At 30.7% G+C, this 14,218-nt stretch overlaps 1 protein-coding gene across 1 annotated transcript; it reads right to left on the bottom strand.

Annotated features, from left to right (window-relative positions):
• Nucleotides 1-3,024: 3,024 nt before the first annotated feature.
• Nucleotides 3,025-4,062, bottom strand: LOC136972526 (uncharacterized). The gene has a single exon (XM_067267114.1). The coding sequence runs from the start codon at nucleotides 4,060-4,062 to the stop codon at nucleotides 3,025-3,027; it is 1,038 nt and encodes a 345-aa protein (XP_067123215.1).
• Nucleotides 4,063-14,218: the final 10,156 nt, after the last annotated feature.

Raw genomic sequence — 14,218 nt, 5'->3', positions numbered from 1 at the left:
AGCCACTCCGATGTACCGTAGAAAAGCTTTCATTAAAGATATGTACAGTCAGCCATAGATAATATATTTTGCTATTTGCGGTATTATATAATTAAGTTACACCGCCAGAACCGAACCCGCGACTATTCTGTAAGAAATGGCTTCGGTGTAACCGAAATTTACGTCACTACACAGGTAGCTGTCAGGTGGTTTCTGCGCCATAATTACGTTCCGTTTGTTTATTAATCCCTTCGTTTTGTGTTAACCGTAGCGATTATTACGAACCAACGAGGTGTAGAGTTTCCTCTGCGCTACATCCAACACTCTGTGTCGGATGGGTAAAGGGTGACGAAGAAATTAATTTGGAAGCCAAGCCGACGTCATCCACTGAGTAAGAAGCTGCAAAACGTAGTATTTCACACCGAGATATACAAGATATGAAACTGTCTAAAGGAATTAACAAAAATCTGAAAGATACAATAAACAAAAAGCATTGCAACTTCTCAAAGTTAGTTTTTAAACAAAAGATTTTTCGACTTAAATATGGCTCTTATCTCTTATAACAGAATCTAACATATATATTTTAATGTTTAAACTTTGGCATTTTATAACATGTTAAAAGAGCCACAGTTTATTGTAAATTTTTATAATTAAAGTGATAGTAATCATTAAACAATTTATTAAATAATCTCATTCACTAGTGTAATATGCCCGTACGTATATTTACGTGTATTGTCGATTTACACTAACTATTAAATAGTATTAAAGGCTAAAAGCGATATACTATTCCATTAAATGTATTTATTTTAAAATTATGAAACAAACATATTAATTTTTAGGTCTTGTAGCTGTTCGGAGGTTCAGAAGGCCAGAAAATACCGAATAAACTGAACTCGCCATCTGAAAAATTTCTAAAATTAAATATATCTATAGAAGATTTTCATAATTAATGTTATAAAATGTATTTGAATATACTTTAATCGGAAATTTCTTGGTGACGTTGAAGAAATCATTCATGGATATGCATAGAGGTACTTTACCAAATCTCTTCATAAAATTCAACATCTGTATAATAATTGATTGTCATTACTTTTTTTAAAATTTACAAAAAATGAACATTTATTTATAAAAAATTAAATTTAAAACACTTTACTTTTAATTTCTGTACTAAACTGAGATTGCAATCAGCAAATCTTCTTATGTCTTGAAAGGATGTTTGCATCTGAAAGAGAAAAACAAAGCCAAACGTTAGATTAAATCCATAAATGAAATGTATTTTCGATATTAATAAAACGACTTACTTTTGATGTGAAAACAGACGCCGAGAATCCAAATAAAATACATACAATAGTTACTATAGCACAAATAATAAAAATAAACATTTTCAAGGCAAATTTCACTTTCGAGAATATGGCAATAAAATAAAGTAGACACGTTTCTGTTAATAAAGTCGCATACAAAATCATTAATACATAGTTCAATGGTCCGTTGGCTTGATTGATGTATGTCCAAATTTCATGGTGTTGTGCCATAATTTCTTCCAATTCAAGTTCCAAGTTTAAATTATCCTTTCTTAGTAAGTACAGTTCTTCCGATACTTTCTGGAAAGCTTTTGATAGAGTAGCAATAAACGTGAAAAAAAAGAAAGCAAAATACAACAAACTTCCACTGATCAAAGTTATCCATATTCCAACTTCGATGCTACAGAAAAGTGCTTCGAATCTAAACAATTCTTTTTTCTTCAAATCGCGATAACAGAAAAATACATTCAAGAACTGAAGCCACGATGTGATAATTATTGTCAAAATCATCGTGGCACTTTCAGTGTGATTAATGATAGAAAACAGCTGATTTTGGCAAAAGTAATTCGAATTTCTTACTTTAATTTTTGTATTTAATTTTACTCGCCCGACAATGCTGAATATTACGGCAAACACTAAGGCAAGAATACAGACGCCCACTTTGACAAAGATGTCGTTGTCGACAATCGAGTACCAGGATATACAGGGCGTTTTACTTGACAGGAAAGGAATTGTCATACAAAAAGTAAGAAAGAAATGCATCCAGCAGATAAATTCGATGAAGTATAGGTAAAACTTGTTCAGAAATTCCAAAAAGTAATTATGGTTTCGTACGACACATGAACAGGAATTGAAGAAATTCCATCCGTATATCATTAACATTGAGGTAATTGGTGACAGAAAGCATTTCAGACATGTTTCCTTTTTAAAACTTACAATATTAGAGCTAATGCTCGATATCATGTCTTCTTGAATAATTCTAATCATCTTTGATGTAAGAACTATCTGCTTTGTATTTAAAACGGAAAATTACGGCAGAGAATTGTCTGATGTATAGTCAGTTGAATTTGCGGTGCAGCTTCAAGGATTTAGTACAGCTGTTTCTCTTTTATATAAGCATAATTATGAAAATTAAGAATACCTTTAATGGAAATCAGACATGTTATAATTTATTATTCCATTAAAAGATAAATACTGTAATCGATAAAGACGATAAATGCAATGCCGTGTAATTTTAATAGATCCATAAAATCAAATGAATTTGTTTGCTTTCTAAATTGATGCATCTAATTCTATTAGGAAGTGTTTCTGACATGTTTAACATACATATTTCATTAGTGATATATGAACTGGTGTCACGTTTAGTACCGTGAATTTATATATTTCCAAACATTCTCCAATGCTATAACATGAAAATGTTGAATTTTCCAGGTTTATCTCTTTTAGTTTAATTTATATTACTAATATAACTATAATAGAACACCTTAATTTTGCTGAGAAATATATATTTTAATCACAAACGTTTTCAACCTGATTAACAGGCCATCCTCAGGTCTACAAAACGATAATGGAACATAAACGTTCCATGTATAGAATATAAATATTTAAATCAAAATTTAGAACAAGAATTTAAAAAATATACCATAGAAACGGAATAAAACATAAAATTAAAATATATAAGAGAATAAATAAAAATAAAGATAAACTAAAAAAATTATAACTAATAGTTTTCCAATAACTAATTCTAGCATGAGTTTTCAGTGAACTTTTTAATCATGTATTTCCACGCCGACGACAGGCTCTCAGCATCCCTCGCATTCAAACATCCTTCCCGTAGTCTACTCTTATATATTTCAATCTTCTCTGCTGTCATTGATAAAGTGGGGGAAGATACTGGTTTTATAATCGTTGCCTCGTCCCATTTTACTACCGAACCTTGGACTTGCGACATTTGTGATAAAACTGTGGTATTGGATCCTTTTTTTACGTTATACCGATGTTCCTTTAGCCTTACCCCTAAGCTCCTGTTGGTGACGCCGATGTAGTCTTTCTTAACATCCAGCTGGATGTTTTCATAAGGAACTTTATAGACACCTGGTTTTTCTTCTGCGTTTATTCTATCTTTATCATTTCTCAATATCTTATATAAACTTGGGGCCCTTTTTAAAATCATTCTTGCTTGTTTCTTACTAGCCACTTCTTTCATAATACTATTCAAATTACTGTTATACGTAAACTTCAAGCGTCTATTGTGAGCTGTATTTAATCCTTGTTTCTCATTCTTCTTTTCATACTTTTTGAGTAATCCAACTATGGTGCTTTTCCTGTAGCCTAGGGCCTGAGCTATTTGCAATATCCTTTCAATTTCTTTATTTCTGTCACCAATTCTATCACAATACAAATAGGCTCTTCTTATCAACGCTTGAAATGCAGCCATTTTATATCGATATGGATCCATGGACTGCGCTGGTATATATAGTGGGGTGTGAGTAGGCTTAATATATACGCTGGTGGACAAATGATCCCCCATGAACTTGATATTAATGTCTAAGAAGTGCACACTCATGGAACTTTTTTGCTCTAACTTTAATCTAAGCCCATCCTTGTTATTATTGATTTTATTCAAAAAATCATGTATCTTGCTATTGTTTCTCCATAATATAAAAATGTCATCCACATATCTGATGAAATGTATGATATCTTCCTTAAAAGTTTGTAGAGCTTCCCTTTCCAATCTTCTAACTACCAATTCGCAAAGAATTCCAGAGAGGGGACTTCCCATCGGAACCCCTCTTTTTTGTCTGTAGATTCGACCACAAAACGTAAAACAAGATTGATAACATACCAGGCTAGCTAGTTCTTCTAGGTCTTGGGTGTGACTACGCAACTGAGGGTTGTTGTTGTACATGAAATCCAACAATGAAATCCAATATATAAGAGTAGACTACAGGAAGGATGTTTGAATGCGAGGGATGCTGAGAGCCTGTCGTCGGCGTGGAAATACATGATTAAAAAGTTCACTGAAAACTCATGCTAGAATTAGTTATTGGAAAACTATTAGTTATAATTTTTTTAGTTTATCTTTATTTTTATTTATTCTCTTATATATTTTAATTTTATGTTTTATTCCGTTTCTATGGTATATTTTTTAAATTCTTGTTCTAAATTTTGATTTAAATATTTATATTCTATACATGGAACGTTTATGTTCCATTATCGTTTTGTAGACCTGAGGATGGCCTGTTAATCAGGTTGAAAACGTTTGTGATTAAAATATATATTTCTCAGCAAAATTAAGGTGTTCTATTATAGTTGTTTAATTGCTGAGCTCTTTTAATGATATTACTAATATAGAATACTTCATGTAATTTTTTATAACTCCTGCAACTTCTCTTTAATCCAGATGAACTTTTTGTTATGTTCTGACGGAAAGTATAGTCTACTTGTTTTGCGGAAATATTAGCTATAGAATAAACGTATGATCGATTTGGGTTCGGTTATCGCGCTTACATTGCAGTGACCTCAGTGACAAGGTGACGTTCATGCTGGCGGGAGAATTTCTAGTATGATTGTATTAATGGAAGGCGACGTCTGTCGGTTTATGAATTTTAAAATATTTTATGGTTTTTATACTTTTGGAGTTATATAATCCTTCTGTGTTTCATATTATAAGAATCGAATTTTACATTGTTTATTAGAATAAAACTAGAAATACGCAGTATTAATAAATGATAGTTATCAATTACAATTATTATTGTAAACCAATAAGGGATTGTTTTCTTTGTAATAATTAATATAAACACCATAACACTGTAGTTGAGATTACGGAATGAGCTGAATGTATGCTTTAACCACTTACTATTGAGATCTTAGTGAATAATTATTGCTTTTAGAACGATGTTGTATTCGGTAACATATTTCTTTTTACAATGTGCATTTCGGCCGAATTACTAGTTTGACCCTCTAGTTTTACAATAAATTTAAGGTACAGAACATAAAAATTATAATTATATTCATAAACGATTCTAAGGGATTTTCCTTACATTTAAAATAATATATAGATATATTACCGTTAAAGTATTGAATGCCGTTATTTCATAGAATATCAGCTTGGTTTAGGTAAAGTATGAAATTAATTAAAAGTTATATAATTTAACTACGTATTCTATGAATTAACTAATCTGTGTTTGTAGAAAATGTAATAGAAGTAATAAAATAAATGCATATTAAACTTGTCACATTATTATGTTTAATGTAATAAATCAATACTATAAAAATATAATAATTTCTATTTATTAGAACAAGGAGTGCTGGAGTGGCATTTAAAACTGCAGTAAACATTATCTTTTTATACAAGCACATCTACTGTTGTCACACTGTTTTTTACATGAGCATTATTTGAAGCCCGACATATACCCACACTTTCGGTTGTAGCGACGTACCGGAGCGGTATCTCAATGTCCGGTATTTTGTCAATTGATATTAGTTTTTGTCCACATACACTAAAATGATTCCTGCAATATAACTGGTTGAAGCGCCCATTTCTTTTTTCCAATCGATAAAATTTTTGACTGATTTCTTCCATAACAACAGCAATAATGGATCTGGCATTTCCTTGTCCACTGTCAATATCAGGCACCGGGATACGAACCTGTCATTCCTACATATGCCTCAGAATGTGATTTTTCTGACAGTATTTTCATTGTCTTTGCTTGTATTTTTAAACATTCATTGGCCTCTTGTCTTTCTTTCTGGATATTTAGTTTATTTAAACATAATCTGCAGATCTTCTGTTCAACATCTGAAATGTAGCTTTTTAGGTAATCGTCAGAATTTTTTGAGCAAGAGGCACGCAATGTAGATGTGGCTTCTTTGACCAAAGTGTCTTTATTTCGTGTTGCAAACGGAGCATCTTGCAAATAATTATTATTTAATGAATGAAATGCTTGTTGACAATTCCAGCTTCGCTGCACACCCAAACGTAGCTTTGTAAGGAAAACTCTTTACACCAAAGTGGAAAGCTCTATTCTTCACGAATTGAATAAATTTTAGACCGTTACTCTGTGGAGTAAATTGATTGTCGTGCTACCAGGTTGTCAGCATACTTTTTATGTCTTCGTTGGCTCTCTTCCAGCTTTCTTGCCTCTGACTGTGCCTTGGTTTCACGTGTACAATTTTAAGTTTTATCCAAGTTATTTTATTGTCTTTTATGTTTTTGTTGCAAAATTCGCGGCTATTATCAAACTGCAGGATGTAGGGTGCATCGGGAAACAGAAATATATCAAGTAAGTGTGTACCAAATTCTTCGGTCTTCTGTTTGAAGGCCGAAGAATTTGATACTTATCAAATGATTTTGGTACACTAAAATAAACTGGTAGTTTCGATCTAGTTGAGATTAAATTTATAAGATCTATCTGATATTTTGAATTCATATGTGAAAATACCATTGATTTTATAATAACATTTTTCTTCTCTCTGATTCTTTTTTGTTCATAAGACTTTTAAACACTCAAAACTATCTTAATATCTCCTAGAGTAATATTTTTGTAACAACGATTCATTTCTTTTATCGTCCGATTTGTCAAGTAAAAATATTTGTGAAGAACAGAATATTAAACACATCATTACTTGAACACTACAATATTACCTCTGCTGCTGTAACTTAATTGAAACTATTAATTAGCCTCGGAAGAAAGGAGAACCTAATTTTTGCACCCGATAAAAACAGGTAAGATCGGATATATACCTACAGAAGTTACCTTACGTCAAGATTTATCACACCAAATGACCAATCAAACACTTTTAAAAATTCTTTATTCCTCTACACCAGGGGTTCCCAATCTTTTTATACTGCGACTCCCTTTACAGGCTGTAATTATCTGGAAAAGGGGAGGGGGTGCCAATAAAGTGTCGTTCCCTGGCCGCCAGTTACGTTCGCTACGCCACTGGATGAAATAAACGAAAAATGGAAAGCATTGTTTCCTCTTATTTACATCTTTTTTTGTCTACGAAACTTGCTTCTTAATATGCATTGTTCTCTTCGTGTATATTGACATGATGCTTTGGGTGGCGACCACAGTAATTGGAATAGTGTTTTATCTTGAGGAAACCGTGTTTTGTATTTTCGTTTCTTTTCTTTTCTTTCGAAGACACAATGTAGTGACGTAAACTTAAACACTGGGCGAATTTTTCATCCTTTTTATTCGGTTGGTGTTGGTATTTGTTGTCTTGGTATTGGGCCATGTTCTTCTCTTAGGTGATGATATTCGCCGTTTCAATATATATTTAGTTCTATCATCATAAGAGAAATGGCCTGCTCCAGTAAAAGGATGAAAATTCGCCCAGTGTTAAGTTTCGTCACAATTGTTCTTCGAAAGAGAAAAGAAACGAAATACAAACCGTTTCTCAAGATGAACTAATATTATTAAACGGCGAATATCATCACCTAAGAGAAGAACATGGCCAATACCAAGACAACAAATACCAACACCAACCGAATAAAAAGGATGAAAAATTCGCCCAGTGTTTAAGTTTACGTCACTACATTGTGTCTTCGAAAGAAAAGAAAAGAATGGAATAGTGTTGTTGGCTGCATCACTAATAGTGTCTTAGGCGTTATCATATTTTACGTCACTTGTGAGTATTACTTTACAATTTGAAAATTTAAATTTAAATAAAATATTTATTGTGAAATTAATTAACTAATACATTTTTGATCTACGATAATTTTATCAGAATCGGAAAATATAATGATTCTTCTTTTACACCCGAATATGGATTTAAAGTAGGTTGTTTGTTTATTTGATTGTGTTTTTATGTCATTTTTACTCTAATTACATCAACAATTGAATCATTCTGGATTATTTGTTTTATGAAAGTTTGGTGGATGTTTCAATATCTGTGTGGGGATTTTTCTACGTTAAAAGAAATTTCCTGATAAGGCTAAATATGAAAGTATGTAAGATAGCCTGTTCTGTATTTCTTTTTATCACAACTAGCAAAATAATTTATCATATTTTCAGGTTGTCAGCAGATTTTATTCTGTTTTCTCATCTCTCGTTCAATTTATATTTAAAGTGATTTTAATTACGACTCTGTTAACATGTTTTAACACGAATTATACTTTAACATATTTAAACTTTGGCTCCTTTCACATATACACACTATAGGATGTACATGTTAAACAACCCACAGTTTATTGTAAATTTTTATAATTAAGACGATAATAATCATAAAATATTTGTTAAATAATCTGATTCACTATTGACAAGCCGTATGTATATTTATGCGTCTTGTTCATTTAAACTAATTATTAAATAGTATTAAGGGCTAAAAGTGATATATTATTCCACTAAATATGTTTATTTTAGAATCAAAGTTTATAAAATAAAAATATATGAATTTTTAGACGTTGAAGCTGTTCTGTGGTTCAGAACACCAGAAAATACGGAATGAAGAGAACTCGCCATCTGAAAAATTTCAAAAATTAAATATATCAATACAAGATTTTCATACTTAATAATAAAAAATGTAGTTAAATATACCTTAATTGGAAATTTCTTGGTAACGTTGAAGTTATCGTTCATGGATATGCGCAGAGATACTTCAATAAACCTCTTCATACAATTCAGATTTTGCACAATAATTTATCGGTGTTATTATAATATAACATAAATATAATAACATAAATTTTTATAATATCTCTGTAATTAAAATTACAGAGATATTATAAAAAAATTATCCATAAATATAATAGATTTAAAATACTTTACCTTTAATGTAAACTTTGATGTCGAAAAGAGTTTGCAAGGGTCGCTGTAAACACTTTTGATTGTTTCTAAAAATATCAGCCAATTTCTCTTTTTCATAATTTTATTTGATTTCTTTTTGTAAAAATGATATAAGAAAGTCATGTGTAGTACACTTCGTCTTTGTCTTTACAGCGATTTTAAGTTTACTATAATCCAGATATTTTTGGTTTGTTTTTAAGATTATGGTCAATAATAGCATCTGTCAATGTTGCTGGCCATAAAGCTTTGTCACTTATTACTTCCATGTCTATACCGAAGCGTCTCGTGGACTCACTTTACCTTCTGCGTTTACTTTTATGTTTACTTTTACCCTTTTTTCAGATGCATTTTCCACCTCTTGATTCTCAACTTGTTTTTCTTTTCTCTTCTTCATTTATATGTAGTTCAGAAGTTTCGAACGTAGGCGATACGGAATTAGCTGACGTAGATGTTGATGGCAACACTGTATCCGTATTAAGTATTAAAAATTTACCCAATGAATTTCTTTGGCTTTCAGCAATTTTCAGGGTTTTTTTAATTTTTAACTTTTTCGCTTTTCTGCCCCACTTTGATAACTCTTTATTCTTTTACCATAGAGATACAAATATTTTTGTAAAATAGTGTAAATTCCTTTAAACCTGTAAAGTAATTGACCAATTTTTAGTAAAATATAATTTCCAAAGTAGGTAATATTATAATTTTATAAGAAAATAATTTTCGAAAATTAAAATAGGAAATATTAAACGTAAAGCAATACGCTAAATTTTCTCCTTAGAGTAACACATTGTATCATAAAACACAATTTTAATTGATTTCCTTCTGTTTACGAATTACAGGCACATGCATGATTAAATATTGCGAAGCATTGTGAATATCAACAAATGTTGCAAAATAAGTTCGTTCGTGTCAGCATGAAAATTTAAAAAGCAAGTTGTCACTTGTAAATATATATTATTAAAACTGCATTCATTACGTGTATATCATTATGTTGACTATAATATCATTTATAATAACAAAGTCTTCGGTTTGTTCGTTTAGTTACGGCAACGCAACACTTCAACGATCTGCCTATGGGGAATGTCTTCCGAAAAGTTTTTCTAAGGTAATGATCACTATCCAGGCGTTACAGACGTGGAATAAACAGGGAAAACTCCAATGTGGCTATATTGTCCTGGCCAGGCCCACGACTGAACTCACAGTGTTTAGAAATCAGAACCACTTGGCTACTGGAGAGCCTCGGAGTCTTTGGTTACACTCTGTTATTCTCATGATATTTGGAAACAATATATAATTATTTGATATATACAAAGTTTACAAAAAATACATTGAACACGCGATTCGATGTATGATGAAAATATATATTTGAACTTAAAAAAAATAACTTATATATATAAAAGTAAACATCTTTTTAATATATAGTAAACTAAATAATGTGATAAATAAACGATCAAATACAGAATCAAAGAAACAAAAGTTACTTTACTTGCAACAAAACAGCTAAGAACTCGAGGGCCCCTTCGTATTCCGGGGCCCTGAACGACCGCTTACTCCACTGCTGGGAGTTATAAAAAAATAGAGAACGGTTTCTTTATTAGTAGTATAAATCAGTAGAAGAGATATACCCTTAAATCTAACTATTTCCATGTTACAGCACGAAAGAGTGTTTAGAGATAAAGTAATTTGCTATCTTCTATTCACTATAATCCTATTATTAGGTTGATTTTTCTCACGCATTTGCTGTGAGAAAAATCAACCTAATAATAGGATTAAAGCGATTAAAAGATAGCAATATCAATACAGCACTCATACAAATAAGATTCAAATAATTCAATTATTATGCCTTTGTGTCCTTCATCATAACTTAAATTTATCTTTGTATACTAGTACATTTATCAATTAACAGGACTTTAATAAGTCCTGTTAATTGATAAATGTACTAGTATACAAAGATAAATTTAAGATTAAAATAATTTCACGGTGAGCCTCGTACGTGACACGGGTTGATAAATATCAGTAATAAAACATGTATCTTATTAAAAATCCTTTAATTAAAAGCATCAATTTAGAAAACATTTTATCGATTACCGTACTTAACTTTTAAAATGTATAATTATTCATTATATTTAACATTTTCATAATTACGCTTATATAAAAGAGAAACAGCTATACTTTGTCCTTGGACCTACAAGCAACGTCAACTGTCTCTACACAGCAGACAATTCTTCTCAGCCGTATTTTTCCGTATTAAATACAAATCTGCATCGAAGAATATTACAATTATCCGAGCAAGACAAAATGCAAATTTCAACTACTAACCCTACATTTACAAGTTTTAAACAGGAAATATGTCTGAAATGTTTCTTGTCATCATTTACCTCAATGTCAATGATATATGGATGGAATTTCTTCAATCCCTGTTCATGCGTCATACGAAACAAAAATTATTTGGATAAACTTCTGATGAGATTTTACTTATCTTTAACCGAATGTTTCTACTGGATGCATTTCTTTCTTACTTTTTGCATGATAATTCCTGTTGTGTCAACTAAAACTCCCTGTATATCCTGGTATTCGATTGTCGACAACGACATCTTTGTCAAAGTGGGCGTCTCTATTCTTGCCTTTGTGTTTCCCGCAATATTTAGCATTGTCAGAAGAGTAAAATTAAATACAAAAATTAAAGTAAGAAATTCGAATTACTTTTACCAAAATCAGCTGTTTTCTATCATTAATTACACAGGAATTGCCGCAATGATTTTGACAATAATTTTTACATTATGGTTTCAGTTTTTCAATGTATTTTTCTTTTATCACGATTTGAAAAGAAAAGAATTATTCAAACACGAAGCACTTTTCTGTAGCATCGAAGTTGGAATACATGCGACTTTGGTCATTGGAGGTTTGTTGTACCTGGCTTCCTTTCTTTTCGTGATTATCGTTATTTTATCAAAAGCATTCCAAAGAGTATCGGAAGAACTGTATCTACTAAGAAAGGATAATCTAAACCTGGAACTTGAATTGGAAGAAATTATGGCACAACACCATGAAATTTGGACATACACCAATCAACTCAACGGACCGTTCAATTATGTAATAACGATTTTGTATGCTGCTTTATTAACAGAAACGTGTCTACTTTATTTTGTTGCCATCTTCTCGGAAGTGAAAGTTGCATTGAAAGTCTTTATATTCCTGATTTGTACTGTTATAACTTTTGGCTGTATTTTAGTTGGATTCTTGATGTCTGTTTTTACGTCAAAAGTAAGACGTTTTATTAATATCGAAAATTCATTTCATTTATAGATTTAATCTGACGTTTCCCTTTGTTTTTTTCTTTCAGATGCAAACGTCCTTTCAAGACATAAGAAGATTTGCTGATTGCCGTTTGAGTTTAGAACAGAAGTTAAAAGTAAAGTGTTTTAAATTTATTCTTCTTTATAAATAAATGTTCATTTTTTGTATATTTCAAAAAAAGTAATGACAATGAATTATTGTACAGATGCTGAATTTTATGAAGAGATTTGGTAAAGTATCTCTATGCATATCCATGAATGATTTCTTCAACGTCACCAAGAAATTTCCAATTAAAGTATATTTACTACATTTTATAATATTAACTATGGTAATCTTGTATTGATATATTTAATTTCTGAAATATTTTCAGATGACGAGTTCACTTTATTCTGTATTTTCTGGTCTTCTGAACATTAGAACAGCTTCAAGACCTTAAAATTGATATGTTTGGTTTATAAAATTTAATTCTAAAATAAGCATATTCAATGGAATAATATATTCCTTTTTAGTCTTTAATAATATTTAGTAATTATTGTAAATTAACAAGATACATATATATTCGGGCTTATCACACCAGTGTATAACATATGTTACTGGCAAAACCCGAAGTAGTTTGGCGTAAAATCGGGTTTTGCCGGTAACATATATATATACGTGTCTTGTTGATTTAGACTAACTATTAAACATATTTAAATATAGCACTATCAAATTTAACTTCATTATACACAGAGTATGTTTTGGACTGTTGTTAGAAATATTTGGTCACAGGTATTCAGTATAGCAATTCCTAGTGTATATTCATAATCTAATCCAACCCACGAAATCCTGCTGGTATGTTTTATAATTTTTTATACAGTTGATAGTAGTAAAAAACTCCATAAAAATATTTCATGTATATTTATTTCAATTTTATTTAAATTAATTTATATAAAGAACCATAAAAATGAATTTTGAAAATTAAATTAAAATTAATACAAAGAAATTCTTCTTAGTATATGAATATACAGTACACTCAAGCTTGTTTTTGTGCGGTCTTTCTCTGTGCGATTTTTTATTTGTGCGATTTGTTCTGTGCGGTAAATGAAAATGTCAATCAAATTGGAACGTAATTGACTCTTGTAAAATTTTTTAAAACTCTATTGGATGTTTTCTATGACATCGGCAGGTTTTTTCATTTTTTATTCAGTAAAATTTTTTTTTATACGTTCTTTTCGGTCTCATCTTATTTTAATAGCATAAAAATCAGAAATATTGTGTTATATTTGAACAGATGCGGTAAGTTAGCTCCCCTGCAGCTTTAGACTGCGGGTGTGAAATTTCACGCCTTGCTAAATGAAATAACACTTTCTGCAGCTATATTTATCAAATAAAATCATTTTTAACGATTATTTTCAACTTTTTAATGTTAGATTCGTATTTAATCATAAGACGTTTACATATGAATAGAGTGGAGACTGTAAACTTTAATTTACAAACTTCCAAGTTTTTATGCTTTTCTCGTGGTATATAACAAAAATCAATCGTACAAATAATGGAATTACTACTGATAAACTGTTCTCTGGTTCAACGAACTAATCTCACATCACATGTTGCATGAACTTACAAGTTTTCTGATGCAAAATACCTAACATGTATGTTTCGGTGTTATTTATATCTGTTAGGCCCAAAGACCGAAATCGATCATTGAGCGAAAAAAAGGACCACCACGCGTTGTGGTGATTAAGAAAAGCCATAACGCATTCTGAACGTTAGCTAATGCAACCACGATACAGGATCATACGACGCACAGTGATTTGTAACTTTAAAATATGGATTATAGGCTCGAAACATTTTTATTTACAATTTTTAATGCCG

Source organism: Centruroides vittatus, unplaced genomic scaffold (assembly GCF_030686945.1).
Source record: "Centruroides vittatus isolate TY-2023 unplaced genomic scaffold, ASM3068694v2 contig_2953, whole genome shotgun sequence".
Taxonomy (NCBI): Eukaryota; Metazoa; Arthropoda; class Arachnida; order Scorpiones; family Buthidae; genus Centruroides; species Centruroides vittatus.
This window is presented reverse-complemented; position numbering and strand designations above follow the sequence as displayed.

Coding starts and splice junctions, on each gene's coding strand:
- LOC136972526 (XM_067267114.1), bottom strand. CDS start 4,062: ATGGGAAGTCCCCTCTCTGGAATTCTTTGCGAATTGGTAGTTAGAAGA.